The sequence below is a fragment of the Hemicordylus capensis genome, chromosome 2 (genome assembly GCF_027244095.1).
Source record: "Hemicordylus capensis ecotype Gifberg chromosome 2, rHemCap1.1.pri, whole genome shotgun sequence".
In the NCBI taxonomy this organism is placed as follows: domain Eukaryota; kingdom Metazoa; phylum Chordata; class Lepidosauria; order Squamata; family Cordylidae; genus Hemicordylus; species Hemicordylus capensis.
The window spans coordinates 23,579,870-23,593,840 of NC_069658.1; the positions used below are offsets into that span (position 1 = coordinate 23,579,870).

At 44.7% G+C, this 13,971-nt stretch overlaps 1 protein-coding gene across 2 annotated transcripts in view; it reads right to left on the reverse strand.

Annotated features, from left to right (window-relative positions):
- Positions 1-4,877, reverse strand: part of ZFR (zinc finger RNA binding protein) — an 88,891-nt gene extending 84,014 nt beyond the window's left edge. Inside the window, exons 1-2 of one of the 2 annotated variants that reach the window (XR_008314486.1) lie at positions 4,612-4,877; positions 4,369-4,453 (exon numbers count right to left, since the gene is read on the reverse strand). Coding sequence is in view for 1 of the 2 variants with exons in the window: in XM_053287937.1 (XP_053143912.1) it covers positions 4,369-4,453; positions 4,612-4,648 (122 nt within the window). In the remaining variant the exon portion in view is untranslated. The remainder of the gene's footprint in view (positions 1-4,368; positions 4,454-4,611) is intronic. The other variant, XM_053287937.1, reaches the window with a different exon arrangement.
- Between the last annotated feature and the right edge of the window lie 9,094 nt (positions 4,878-13,971).

Here is a 13,971-nt window from a genome sequence, read left to right on the forward strand (position 1 = left end):
ACCATACATTCCTTAGAAGGGTCAGAGGAAGTTAATCAAAGACCCCAGGACCTTTCACAACAGCAACAATGTAAAAGAATAGATTGTGATGTCAAAAGAACACAAAAAATGATCAGAGCAATCTCTAAGAGCTATCATTATTATTTCCCGTAATTATGGAATGGAAAAAAATGATTCTGATTTTCTATAATTCAGAGATGCATTTCATGAAATAGAGCATTTGGCAGGCAGATTTCCAAGTCTGCAAGAACAATAATTACATTGTGACAAAATTATTTGAGAACCTTATATATGGAGAATACCCATGCAGTACCAAGACTGAGACTACAAAAAAAATCAGTAGTTCTCTCATTTTGTTTGAGCAAAAACACTTTGTGCATGTACTTCTATGGATCTCAGACTATGTTTTCAACAGGAGCAAACTTTTTCTATACTGTGTCCCAGAAAATGCAAATTTGTATTATGAAATAAACAACTGCTTCGACTGAATAAAATACACTGTTAACATCCTACAGATGCAACAATTCCACTTTCCATGTGATTTAACTGCTGCAATTGAGGCAAAAAGAATAAGAACATTGTATTTAGAGATTCATTTAGAGTAAGAAAATCACTAGACAATTTCAATCTACAACAATCTTCACAATTAAAGTTTATCTCTGAGCAATTCTAGTTTTACAAAAAGCCATAACATTAATCTAATGAATGTATACAATGACTGGGGAGTCAATGTATCCAATGTATGCAGAAACTGTTGCTATTGCTGGACCTCTCAGTGGCACGGCATTCAATACCATCGCCCATGGTATCCTTCTGGACCGCCTCTCGAGTATAGGGATTGGAGGTACTGCTTTAGAGGCTTGAGTCCTTTCTTGGGGGGAGGGTTCAGAAGGTAGTGCTGGGGGACTACAGCTCAGCTCCTTGGTCATTGGCCTGTAGGGTCCCACAGGGTTCATTTTTGTCCCTCATGCTGTATAACATCTACATGAAACTGCTGGGAGAGGTCATCCGGGGACTTGGACTGAGTTTTCGGCAATATGCAGATGACACTCAGCTCTATCACTCCTTATCACCTGATTCTAGGGAGGCAGTGGATGTCAATCTGGGACTGGAGGCAGTAATGGATTGGATGTGAACTAATAAACTGAGATTGAATCTGGGAAAGACAGAGGTACTGTTGGTCAGTAGGAGAGCGAATTGGGACGTGGGGATTCAACAGGTTCCGGATGGGGTTGCACTCCCCTTGAAAGAGCAGATGCGCAGCTTGAAGGTATTGCTGGACCTGGCTCTGCTCTTGGAAGCTCAGGTGTAGGCAGTGGCCAGGCATGCCTTTGCACAGCTTTGGCTAGTGTGCCAGCTGTGTCCCTTTCTCAAGAAGGAAGATCTGGCCAGTTACCCACACCTTAGTCATGCCATGGCTAGATTACTGTAACACACTCAACGTGGGGCTGACCCTGAAGAATATTTGGAAACTGCAACTAGTGCAAAATGCAGCAGCTAGGATTTTATCCAGAGCTGCCCGCTGGGATCATATTACCCCCATTTCGAAAGAGCTATACTGGCTGCCAATTTGTTTCCGGGTCCAATTCAAGGTGCTGGTTTTGACCTTCAAAGCTCTTGACTGTTTGGGCCCTGGATATCTGAGGGACTGCTGGCTCCCAAGGGTTTATGCCTGCTTGACGAGGTCACTGGAGGGGGCTCTTGGCATGCTGACAATGAGGAAGGCTCAGCTATCACAGGGCCTTCTCAGTTATTGCCCCCAGACTTTGGAATGCTCTCCAGGTGGGCATCCACTCCTCCGTCTCCATCACAGTTTTTAGAAAGCAAGTGAAATCTTAGCTTTTTACCCAGGCTTTTATATGAGTGTTGTTTTTGTTGCTGCTGCTCTGTATTTTGTGGTGCTATTGTGTATGTTTTTTAAACTTTTAAATTAGATTTGGATTTTTATATTCCAATTTAATATTTTTATTGTGTAACTGTTATATAGTCTTACATTGTTTTAAATGTTTTATAAACCACATTGAGATTATTTTAATGAAAGGTGGTATAAAAGCTTAACAAACAAAAAATACACAGAACAATACTAGTTATTTGTACTAGTAGTGCTGTTATTCTATTTACCTCAGGTATGCCAAGCTCCTAAAACACTTTGATCAGACAAAAATGTAAAGAATTTTATCTGGAAGAGATTTTGTTTCCACCATCAGTAACTTTACCTAACATAATGGCCCACTTAAAGAAAAGAAAAAAGAGTATAAAGTATTCATAGGTGCCTTCCTTTCACAGTGGATAGTTTTGGATAAGCTAGGAAAAGTGTCTTAGAAAATATACCTTTGTTGGAATTAAGCAATTTCCCATTTTTTAAAAAGTAATTCAGTTTCAACCTTTTCTTGAAGCACCTGTAACTAAAATTATAGGGGGCAAGTGCATGTGGTATCTGTGCTACACTGATTACTGAACTATTTCTGTGCATCCACACCCCACCCCAATGAGGGAAATATTGTTTGTCATATGTTTTATAATAATTCATATAAACAGCACTTTTAAAATGTTCAAAGCATTTTACATTTGCTCAGTAATCTGTACAATAATTTTATGTCAGTATTACCCCTTATTGTGAACAGTGGATTCTCTCAGCCAACTTCATTCCCAACTATATAGTGGCAAACTGATAGTGCCAATGAGTAAGAGGAAGAGGAAAGCCAGGAAGAATTGGATTTTACATCTACAAAATTTGCATAGAAACTATGCATAGAAAGAGTATTTAAGGTGTCTAAAACAATTTCAGACTAAAAGCAAAGTTGCCATTTAAAATTAAAAGGGGGCATTTAAAAACACATGTGTTTTAGATATTTAGACAATATCTAAAATGGTACAGATAAGCAACACATGCCATATATGCTTTTAACATTTGCCCATCTACTGGCAGTCTGAATTATTTACAGTCACTGACTATGGTGTTTCCTGTACCCAAACACTGATGCCCGGCACAATCTTGTATAGGATTCTCCACTATCACATAACTGGCAATGTCAAATGGGGCTGGACCCAATTCCAGTCTGTCTAGTGTTCACTGATGAAGGTAAAAGTAGTTCATATTCAAAAGAAGCTGCCAGCCACTTCTCTGTGATGAAAGACTCAAAGTGTGCAGAAATATAATTACAAACATGTCATTCTAATTCCTTCCAGTAACATACCATTATGTTCTTCTATCTGAGATTCAACAGATTTTGTGGGGTGATTTCAGCATACATATAATGCATGCTGAATCTGGTGGAACAAAGAAGAGGCAAGTATCACTGCAGTAGCCATAGGGGACAGTAGACAATTACACAATTATTGTGCAAACTTTAAAGATGCCAAATGGCAAAATCAATGACTCACCCCCTCCCCCATTATTAAGAAGTCTATCCCACTTTCACACTTCCGCCAACATTTCCCCTGACTACACAAGATAACCCCCCTAGAATAAAACCAAGTATTGAAGATTAAAGCTGTATGAGCAAAACTAGGTGAAACTACAGCCTCTCTCATCATCACCTATTCTCACTCAGGGCACTGAGCTACATTACAAATGAGCAACCAAAACTTATGATAGAATTAGTCTTTTGTTACAAATGATTAGTAAATTTCAGGAAGGTTTCCAAGAGGCAGTTGCTTTGGGGAGAGACAGATGCAGCAGCAAATCTATTTAGAATTTAAAAGCATATCAAGGAGTGAAATCACTTAAGGATTGTGATAAACAAGAAGAAAAGCATGTCAGGCAGGAGTTAGTCATGACTAAGCACCATTGAAACAAATGGATCATGACTGACTGAAATCCCATTAATATCAATGGGACTTAGTTACGACTGACTTAGTCTGGATCCTACTTTGTAGTTTCGGAAGTTGCAGGTGAAGGAAGAGGATGCGAGTGTAATCCTTTATGTATCTACTTGGAAGCAAGCCCCACCAAACTCTATGAGTCTTACTGCTAGGTAACGTGCAAAAGACCAGAACCTAAGGGGTATACTCGCGGGTCAAATGGGCCGTAAGCCAGAATTCGGCTTTAAAAAAGCCAAATCTGGCCACTCAGCTATGAAGTCGTAAGAGTTGAATGCGTGGGAGCAGGGGCGGCTCCACGTCTTGAGGGGGGGGATGCTCGTTTTAATGGAGGCTGCGAGGAAGCCCCGACTCTCCTGGCTCCGCCCCCCCCCACAAACGCACCAGTATATGCTACAGACACGTATAAACACGCGCGCGCAGGGGCAGGGTAGGTGGAAAAGCAGGGGAGGGAGGGAATAAGGCGCTCCTTCCCCAAAAGGCCTCCCTGCGACTAGGCAGAGGCGCTTTCCACAAGGCGGCAACCGCGCACCACCCACCACTTACCTATACTGGGCAGCAGCCCCGGTGTGGGTGAATCCGAAGTAGTTGCCGGTGGCCATTTTGGCATCTTCCCCCAGCCGGCTGGGCACTGCAGCAGCGACATGGCGTGAAGGGGGGTGGGGAGGAAGAGAAAAAACGGGCCCCGTCAGAGGCAGCAGCAGCAGCCCGCCGGGCAAGGGCACCCCCGGCGCCCCCTCCGCCCGGTGCCCCCTCCCCCCACCGGCTCGCCCGACGGCCGTTACTCACCATAGGTGAAAGAAACTACCGGGCATATGGGAATCATGGGTCCGGGCTGACGGCAATGGCGGCAGCCAAAACTCTGCTCTCTCTTGCCCACGGACGCTCGTCCCCCTCACCACCGTCGCACGCGCGCGATCGCTACCTGGTTTCTGTCCCCCTCCTCCCAGACCACCCGCCGACAAGGTTTCAACAGCAGCGTAGTGAGAAGCCAGGCCTCGACTCTGCGCACGCGCGGGTATGGGCAAAGCGAACGGAACGATGGGAAACGTAGTCCTCGCCTGCTCGCCGGCACGTGGTTCGCCGCCGGCCGGGGTTCAGTGCGCTTGCCGGAGCGTGTACGTAGAATGCCGGGATGCGTCGTTTTCTCTGAGCGTGCTTTTCCTCCGTCTTCTCCGCCCCTTTCCGTGCCCCGGCGTGGAGATTAGCTAGGCCAGCGTTGGGGCTGGACTTAATGAGTTGTGTTTCAAAACAAGTACATAATATGTATTGGGCGGTGACTCTCCCACAAAGGTTCCTTAAAGTCAAGACGCCTGCTGCGCCTCATGCGGTACATACTGCATTGGGCGGGGAGATCTTACAAGGGAGGATGAATTCCTTCCAGACTTCATTCATTAGGATTGTTAACTCTATAAAACAGAGGCCCACAGCTGCAGGATAGGCAGAAATCTACAATTGTGGCTCCCACTCCCCATCCTGCCTCGCCTCCCCCTAAAGTTGTATGTCTTAATTTCTAAGCTGTTAAAAGAACAACTAGCAAGTATGATTTAGTGGGTGGACCAGGATACACGTTCAAGCTTCTCGTAATCATCACACTCTGTGAATTAACAATATTTTTACATGCTTTTTTAAAAAGAATATGGACTCGTGGAGTGGACCTTGGTTCCTCCCGCCCTCCGCACCCCTCGTCTTAAGTTGCTTGTCCTCATGATCAAGAGCGAACTCTGCCAGTTAAATTTTGTCCCTGTTTTGTGCTATGTTTATACACAACTACAGCTGAGATTGTTATTGAATCTTTCAGTGTTTATTGCTGGAACTCTTTATGTGATTGCCCATAGTTTTTTTATAATCTTTGAGCTTTCTGTTTCAACAGGAAAGCAAAACAGACACACGTAATGTCATTAGCTATTTTTGTAGGAGTTATTATGGAGTGCAGAATTAGCCTTTTACAAACAGGGGTCTCCCCCCCCCCCCCCCCGCCAAAAAAAAGTATCACATTTAAGTGGGGTTTGTTTGTTTTTTAATTTTGTTTCAAGATACCCCATAATTACTCATAGCTCTCTACTGCTTCTTACAGAGAACACAAGGAATTTGACTTGTTTAGCACAGTTAGGAATGCTGATTTCAGTGGGTTTAGGCATGCAGTCCTTCATGCTGGATTGTGAGCACTGTTTGAAAATCAGTGCTCAGCTTAAGGCAGGGGAGCACAATTCAAATGCCCCATGTTGCCTTGGCCGGTATTTGGATTATGCTGGACTATGGAAGCCCATACTGAAAAGCAACAATGGGCTAGAATCTGAACCAAATGAAGACAGAGAAAAATCCTACATTTCCCTGTGTACTATGAAAGACTCTAGCAGAGAGGCCACACTCAGGCTAACTTTGCTTGAAGAAAGGGCCTCTGAGAAAGAAAGAAGCACAACTTGGTACCATTTAGCCAAAGAGTGACTGAAGGTAAGGCAGCTAATACATCTGGCGGTCACAGGTCTCAGAACGTGTGTGAGGAGGAGACTGGAAGATCTATTCTACCTGCACCTTGTCAAGTTGGCATATGGTACCTGGTATTAAGTAATGAAGAAGAATTACAAAGCCTGATGGCAGCAGTTGTTGTTGTTGTTATTATTAATTCGATTTCTATACTGCCCTTCCAAAAATGGCTCAGGGCGGTTTACACAGAGAAATAATAAATAAATAAAATGGCTCCCTGTCCCCAAAGGGCTCACATTCTAAAAACAAGATAGACACCAGCAACAGTCACTGGGGGTGGATAGGGCCAGTTACTCTCCCCCTGCTAAATAAAGAGAATAACCACGGTAAAAGGTGCCTCTTTGCCCAGTTATGAATATGATGAATATTTATATACCACTTTTCAACAAAAGTTCCCAAAGCAGTTTACATAGAAATAAATATCCCTGTCCCCAAAGGGCTCACAATCTAAAAAAGAAACATAAGATACCAGCAACAGTCACTGGAGGAGTACTGTGCTCGGGGCAGATACGGCCAGTTGCTCTCCCCCTGCTAAATAAAGAGAATCACCATGTTTAAAAGGTGCCTCTTTGCCTAGTTAGTAGAGGTTAGTTAATTGGGGGATTAAACATTAAAAAGCCCTATCAAAAGTGGGGGATTAGATTTTTTATGAGATCACCCAGGTTGCCATGATCAACACAGAATGTTAAGTTTCTAATACCTGTGGAAATGAGGAACCCAAAGAGCTAATGAAATCCTGGGCACAACAGGTGAAAATCAATCAGGGCCTAAGAAGACAAAGGGGAGAAGTTTGGTTTTTGGTGTATAAAATGTAAAGATCATCAGGAAAACAGCAGATTTTTTCTCTTTTCATCTTATATTTTACCTTTGCCTTCTGGCACATTTCTCCTTTGCATCTCTCCTCTGTATGGACCACTGGTCCATCCAGCTCAGTATTATCTTCACAGACTGTCCATGAAGCTGTCTCTCTCAGAACTATTTTCTTTCTTTTCTGTGCTTCACAGTAATCATACTTAAGAAATATTCTATTCTCTTCTAAGTATGCAAACTTCATCTATACATTCATTATATACATATACACTCACTTATCTACTGAATAGCTAATTCTTAACTTATTGTGCTATTTTACTTTTAAAAAATAAAATAAAAGGTTTTTCTGAATCCTTTTGGAGAAGCTTGAAAACTCCTCAAGCTGCCAGAAGGGTAAATATAACTTTTACTTTAGGGGTATAGGTTAAGGGGCTTAGATTCATCTACATAAAAAGGGTTAGGGAACATGGGGTGGATTTTATTATTCACATAATCATAGTAGAAACATAGGAAGCTGCCTTCTACAGAGTCAGACCACTGGTCCATCTAGCTCAGTATGGTCTAAACAGACCGGCGGCAGCTTCTCCAAAGCTGCAGACAGGAGTCTCTCTCAGCCATATCTTGGAGATGCCAGGGAAGGAACTTTCAACCTTCTGCATACAAGCCGGCAGATGCTCTTCCCAGAAAAGCCCCATCCCCTAAGGGGATTATCTTACAGTGCTCACACATAGTCTCCCATTCAAATACAAACCAGGCCAGCCCTGCATAGCAAAGGAGACAATTCATGCTTGCTACCACAATATCACTGCCACCTAATGGTGCAGCAGGGAAATAACTTGACAAGCAGGCCAGAGGTTGCCAGTTCAAATCCCAGCTGGTATTTTCCCCAGAAACACCTGTATGAGAAACACCTATATCAGGCAGCAGCGATATAGGAAGATGCTAAAAAGCATCATCTCATACTGCACGGGAGATTGCAATGGTAAACCCCTCCTATATTCTACCAAAAACAACCACAGGGCTCTGTGGTCGCCAGGAATTGACACTGACTCACCAGCACACTTTACTTAACAAAAGATCAGCTCTCCTCCCTGCCACATGTATTTTATGCCATGTTATGTGCATGCTTATATTTTGATGTATCTTTTGCCACACATGTACTATTTTATATGCCTTAAGTCTTTGAATAAAACTTTTAAGCTTTAAAAGATGTGCTCATTGAATTTGGGGTTTGAGCATTAAAAAAAGCCGCCTGAAGAACTAAAATAACCTATTTTTCACTCTGGTGGGCCAGAACCAACAACAACTGGCATTTGATTGATTGATTGATTGATTGATTAAGTGCCGTCAAGTCGGTGTCTACTCTTAGCAACCACATAGATTGTCTCCAGGATGATCTGTCTTCAACTTGGCCTTCCAGGTCTCTCAGTGGTGCATTCATTGCTGTCATAATCAAGTCCATCTACCTTGCTGATGGTCGTCCTCTTCTCTTTCATTCAACTTTTCCCAGCATGATGGACTTCTCAAGGGAGCTGGGTCTTCGCATAATGTGTCCAAAGTATGATAGTTTGAGCCTGGTCACTTGTGCCTCGAGTGAGAATTCTGGATTGATTTGTTCTATGATCCATTTGTTTGTTTTTCTGGCTGTCCATGGTAGCCTCAAAAGTCTTCTCCAGCACCAAAGTTCAAAAGTGACAATGCTTTTTCTATCTTGCATCTTCAAAGTCCAGCTTTCACATCCATACAGTATCAGGGGGAAAACCATTGTCCGAATGATTCTAAACTTTGTAGGTATAGACACTAGGCTTGAGCCCGAAACATTTCGGCGGCCATTGAAAAGGCCACCAAAACATTTTGGGTGGTGGGGGCGATTCGGCGCCGGCGGGGGTAGGGCTTTAAGGGCGGGGGAGAGTGTACTCACCCCCCCGCCGCATTTCCCCCGCCGGCGCTCTCGGAATTAGAAGCCCCTTGGGACGGCAGCGTTCCTCCCTGCCGTCCCATTGCCCCCGTCGGCCGGAAGTGATCGGAAGTCCCGTTCGTGTGTGCGCCCGTCATGCGCGTGCACGTACGGGTGCGCGCGCGCACGACGGGCACACGCGCAAACGGGACTTCCGGCCGACGGGGGCAACGGGACGGCAGGGAGGAACGCTGCCGTCCCGAGGGGCTTCTAATTCCGAGAGCGCCGGCAGGGGAAATGCGGCGGGGGGGTGAGTACACTCTCCCCCGCCCTTAAAGCCCTACCCCCGCCGTGCCGAACAACCTTTCGTGCACATCCCTAATAGACACGTCACAGCATCTAAATATCCTTTCCAAGGCCTTGATTGCAACCCTACCGAGTGCCAGTCTGCAGCATATTTCTTGACTGCTGGATCCTTTACTGTTGATGGTCGATCCTAAAAGGCAGAAGCCATCCACCACTTCAATGCCTTCATTATCAATTCTGAGGCTAGTTGCTGCACCTGTTGTCATTAGTTTAGTCTTCTTCACATTTAGTCGTAGGCCCATTTTTTCACTGTGCTCCTTGACTTTCATTACTAGAGCTTGCAGATCATCTGCATTCTCAGCTATCAGAGTGGCGTCATCAGCGTAGTGCAGGTTATTGATGTTTATTCCTCCAACTTTAAAACCACACTCATCTTCTTCTAATCCAGCTTCTCTCAGTATATGTTCAGTATATAAGTTGAATAAATAAGGAGAAAGTATACAGCCTTGTCTTACTCCTTTGCTGATCTGGAACCAGTCTGTTTCACCATGTTCTGTCTGGACTGTGGCTTCCTGTCCTGTGTATAGGTTTCTCATGAAAACAATGAGATGTTCTGGGACACTCATTTTCCTAAGGATATTCCAAACTTGACATGGTTGATGCAATCGAAGGCTTTTCTGTAGTCAATAAAGCACATATTGACTTCTTTTTGGTATTCTTTAGCTTTCTCAATTATTTAGGATTCCCTAAATAAGGAAGAGAGCTGGTTTTGTGGTAGCAAGCATGACTTGTCCCTTTAGCTAAGCAGAGTCTGCCCTGGTTGCCCACAAAAGGGAGACTAGAAGTGTGAGCACTGTAAGATATTCCCTTCAGGGGATGGAGCCACTCTGAGACGAGCATATAGGTTCCAAGTTCCTTCCTTGGCATCTCCAAGATAGGGCTGAGAGAGATTCCTGCCTGTAACCTTGGAGAAGCTGCTGCCAGTCTGTGTAGACAATACTGAGCTAGATGGACATATGGTCTGACTCAGTGAGGCTATTCACACAATGGAAGAAAATCGTGCTAGCGGAGGCTAGCCCAATTTTCTCCCATCATGTGAACCACCAGGCTTGCAAGCAGGTCCTCCACCTAACTACCCCTGCCCTTAAACCAGGTTTGCGGAGCAAGCACTCCACAAACCTGATTTTTAAAATTGTGAGTAGCCGTGGCTACTCACGAGGAGACCCCTGGAGGGGAGGCAAAAAGCTGCCTCCCAGCTCCAGGGGTCTCGCCAGCATGCCCTGCATGCTCGCGCAGGGCATGCTGGAGCTTTTGTGGGCCAATCGCTCTCCCCAGCCCCTGCCGGCTCCGTCACGGAGCCGGCAATCGTGTGGGCGGCCGATCCGGCTGCCCAGGGCTCCCACCCTGTTCGTGTGCGGGGAACACACTCTCCCTGCTCAGCTCCCCAAACTGGGTCTCACTGATCGTAAGACCCAGCTCAGTATATGTCAGCTTCCTATGTTCCTATCCACCGTGCATCAGCAATGATGTCTCTTGTGCCTCGGCCTTTTCTGAAGTCAGCTTGAACATCCAGTGTTTCCTTTTCCACGTAGGGCTCTAATCTGAGTTGGATGATCTTGAGCTTTATTTTGCTAGCATGTGAAATTAAGGATATTGTTCGATGATTTGTTAAGTCTCCTTTGGTATGGGGACAGATCCGATATGACTCTAGCAGATTCAAGGAAGATAAACGTGGCTGGCAAGGGGACAGCAAAGATACTTTGTAGCTCCGCTAGTGAAGCTTATGAGGTTTAAGATAAATGATGCACTTTTCATGCCAGAGATGCAAGTCAACTTGATTTCAATTGGGCATGGACTCAAGCAATTTTTGAAAATGAAGCATGCTACATCTCTAAAGGTGATGAGTTAATCATGACTGCTCACATGCAAGATGATGGACTTTTTGAAGTAGACTGTGCTACTGCACAAGCAAATGTGGCAAGTAGTTGCCAACACACAAATTGTGATTTCTTATGGCACAGAAAACTGGGCCACCGAAACCTAGACTTTAAAACTGACTCCCAAATGAGGAAACTAACCAAGGGATTTAATATAAGGGCATGTCCAGAAATGGCCAGCAGATGTCAGTGTTGCATTCTTAACAAGGGAGTCAAGCCAGCTTTTCCAGCAAAAGGAAATGTACAGTCCGGGAGCGTTTTGGTCCTGGTTCACTCAGATATTTGTGGCCCGTTACTGATGAGTTCTGGTGGAAATAGATGTGTCCCGACTTTCATGATGATTACTCCAGATTTTGCTATTTGTATGTTCTAAGAGAGAAAAGCCAGGTGTTTGAGAAATTTAAAGAATATATTGCACTGGTGAACAACAAATTTGGAAGGAAGCGCCAGTGTTTGAGGTCAGACAATGGAGGGAAATATATGTCAAACCAGATGAAAGAATTTATGAAATCAAATGGTATCTCTCACCAGACTACCCCTCCATTTACTGGACAGCTCAACGGGGGAGCTGAGAGAAAGAACCAATCTCTAGTGGAAATGACCAAATGTATACTACATGATGCCAATCTAGAAGACAGGTTCTGGAGAGAAGCAGTGATGACTGCTAACTACCTGCAAAACAGATTGCCAACCAAGGCAACAAATAAGACATGATTTGAACTTTGACATGATAGAAAACCTTCCCTAAGACACATGAAAGTGTTTGGATCAATGGCCTATGCATATATTCCCAAAGCAAAGAGGATCAAACTCAATTGCAAATGTGAACTGGGAATTTTTGTTGTCTATGCATCTAGAGGATACAGAATCCTTGATCCAAGGAGTGGAAAGGTCAAAGTTTGCAATGCAGTGTATTTCGATGAAAGACAAAGACCAAATAAAAGTGAAGCATCAAAGATTTCCCCAGAAATCCAGATGAATGAAGAGCCATGTGATTGGACTCGAATGGATCTGGAGTAGAGCAACGATCCCGAGGAATCAGTGCCAGATTCAGAAGGGGCTGCACAACCGGAACCTGAACTGAGGCGCTCACAGAGGCATAACAAAGGGGTTCCACCTAACAAACTCTCACTCATGGCTAAAGGAGGAGAGATGCAAGAACCCACTACATGGCAAGATATAGAAAGGTTGCTAGCTGATGAAGCTGGATGATCTCATAAGCTTACTTTCCTTAAGGAAAGTAGGTTAAAAAGTGGAAAAGTCTGAGAAAGCTGGACAAGATGGATGGAATGAATTGGGAAAGTCATAACTGGCCATGAGACCATTGCTCTAGTAGTATCTTTCCTCAGTGGCAGTGCAGCAATTCTCTAACATCACAAGGTGACTAGCCTTTTAGGGGGGAAGGGGGCAGTTTGCTCTGGCCTTCACACATGGGCAGGTGTGATACTGACATAGTGCAGGAAGAGAGAAAGAGAGCTTTGAATGAGCATTCAGTCCCCATGCTTCTCTGTCTTAAGAGTGTGCAAGGTGAAGCCCCTTAGTATTTCATGTTTCTGGAACCTATTAAATACTGGGATGGACTCTGCAGTCTGAATGTTGCAAACCTATGCATAGTTTAACCATGAGTAAGCAAACTGGTACTTCTGAGCATGGCAGGTGCTATCAGTGGCAGAGACTATTGAGAGGCCAGCAAAATCTCTGAAGTACCACCAAGGGCGTAGTAGGTATGTGTCCCATGTTCACCCTCCTCACCCCGGCAGCCCCTCAGAGTGAGGGAGATAATGAAGAAAATAGGGAGGGAGGGATCTGGGAGTGCCCTCAGGAGCTGTAGGGTCCAGGTTATTTGAACCCATCCACTCAATTATAGCTACACACACACCCCGCCCCCCAGTGCCACCTTAGCTACTACTGCAGGTGCAGGAGTTATTTCCATCAACTGCCAATGGGAATCTTTGGAAGAACCTACAGATGGCAAATCTGCATTTTATATTTTGCCATCTAGGCAGGAATACTTACATTTCTGAAAGACTGGAGCATTGCCTAGCAGACTTGACTTGCCAAGCAGAACGGCTGTTGCCCTAAAAGCCCCTTCTCCTTTTCTCAGATGTTTGGGGAGAAATGGGTGTGGGCTAAATATGCAGTGAAAATCGAAACAGCAACATGTCTTGTGGTACTGTAAATATGAACAAATTTAGATATGGCATACACTTTTGAGGAATTTGCGCCGAAATAAACCAATACATACATGCATACTTTTGAGGAATCAGCACGAAAGCCTAAGTGCCAGTTAAGTGTATTTAGGATTTGTGTCCGCTACAGGAAACCAACATGGCTCCCCTCTGGAAGTGGTGAAAGGCTATATATGCGAAAGACCAACCACTGCTGTATTCGCGTATATTCACTCTAAGTGGGTCTAAGGGGGCGGAACTCATAACCATTGCTTGCCCAAATGCGGGGGGGGGGGGTGTTAGCCCGAAGACGGCTCTGCTTCTCGGCCCTTGTGCAACCGAGCCGGATGCAAAAAGCACTTAAGTCAGGGGTTCTCGAACTTGGGTCCCCAGATGACGTTCGACTACAACGCCCATCACCCCCCACGATTGTAGTCCAACGTCACCTGGGGACTCCACAACTCCGAGAACCCTCGCCTTAAACCAAGTGCGGCGAAGCCTCGGCAAACCAGCAATCACTCCGACCTGATCTCCCACCACCTCC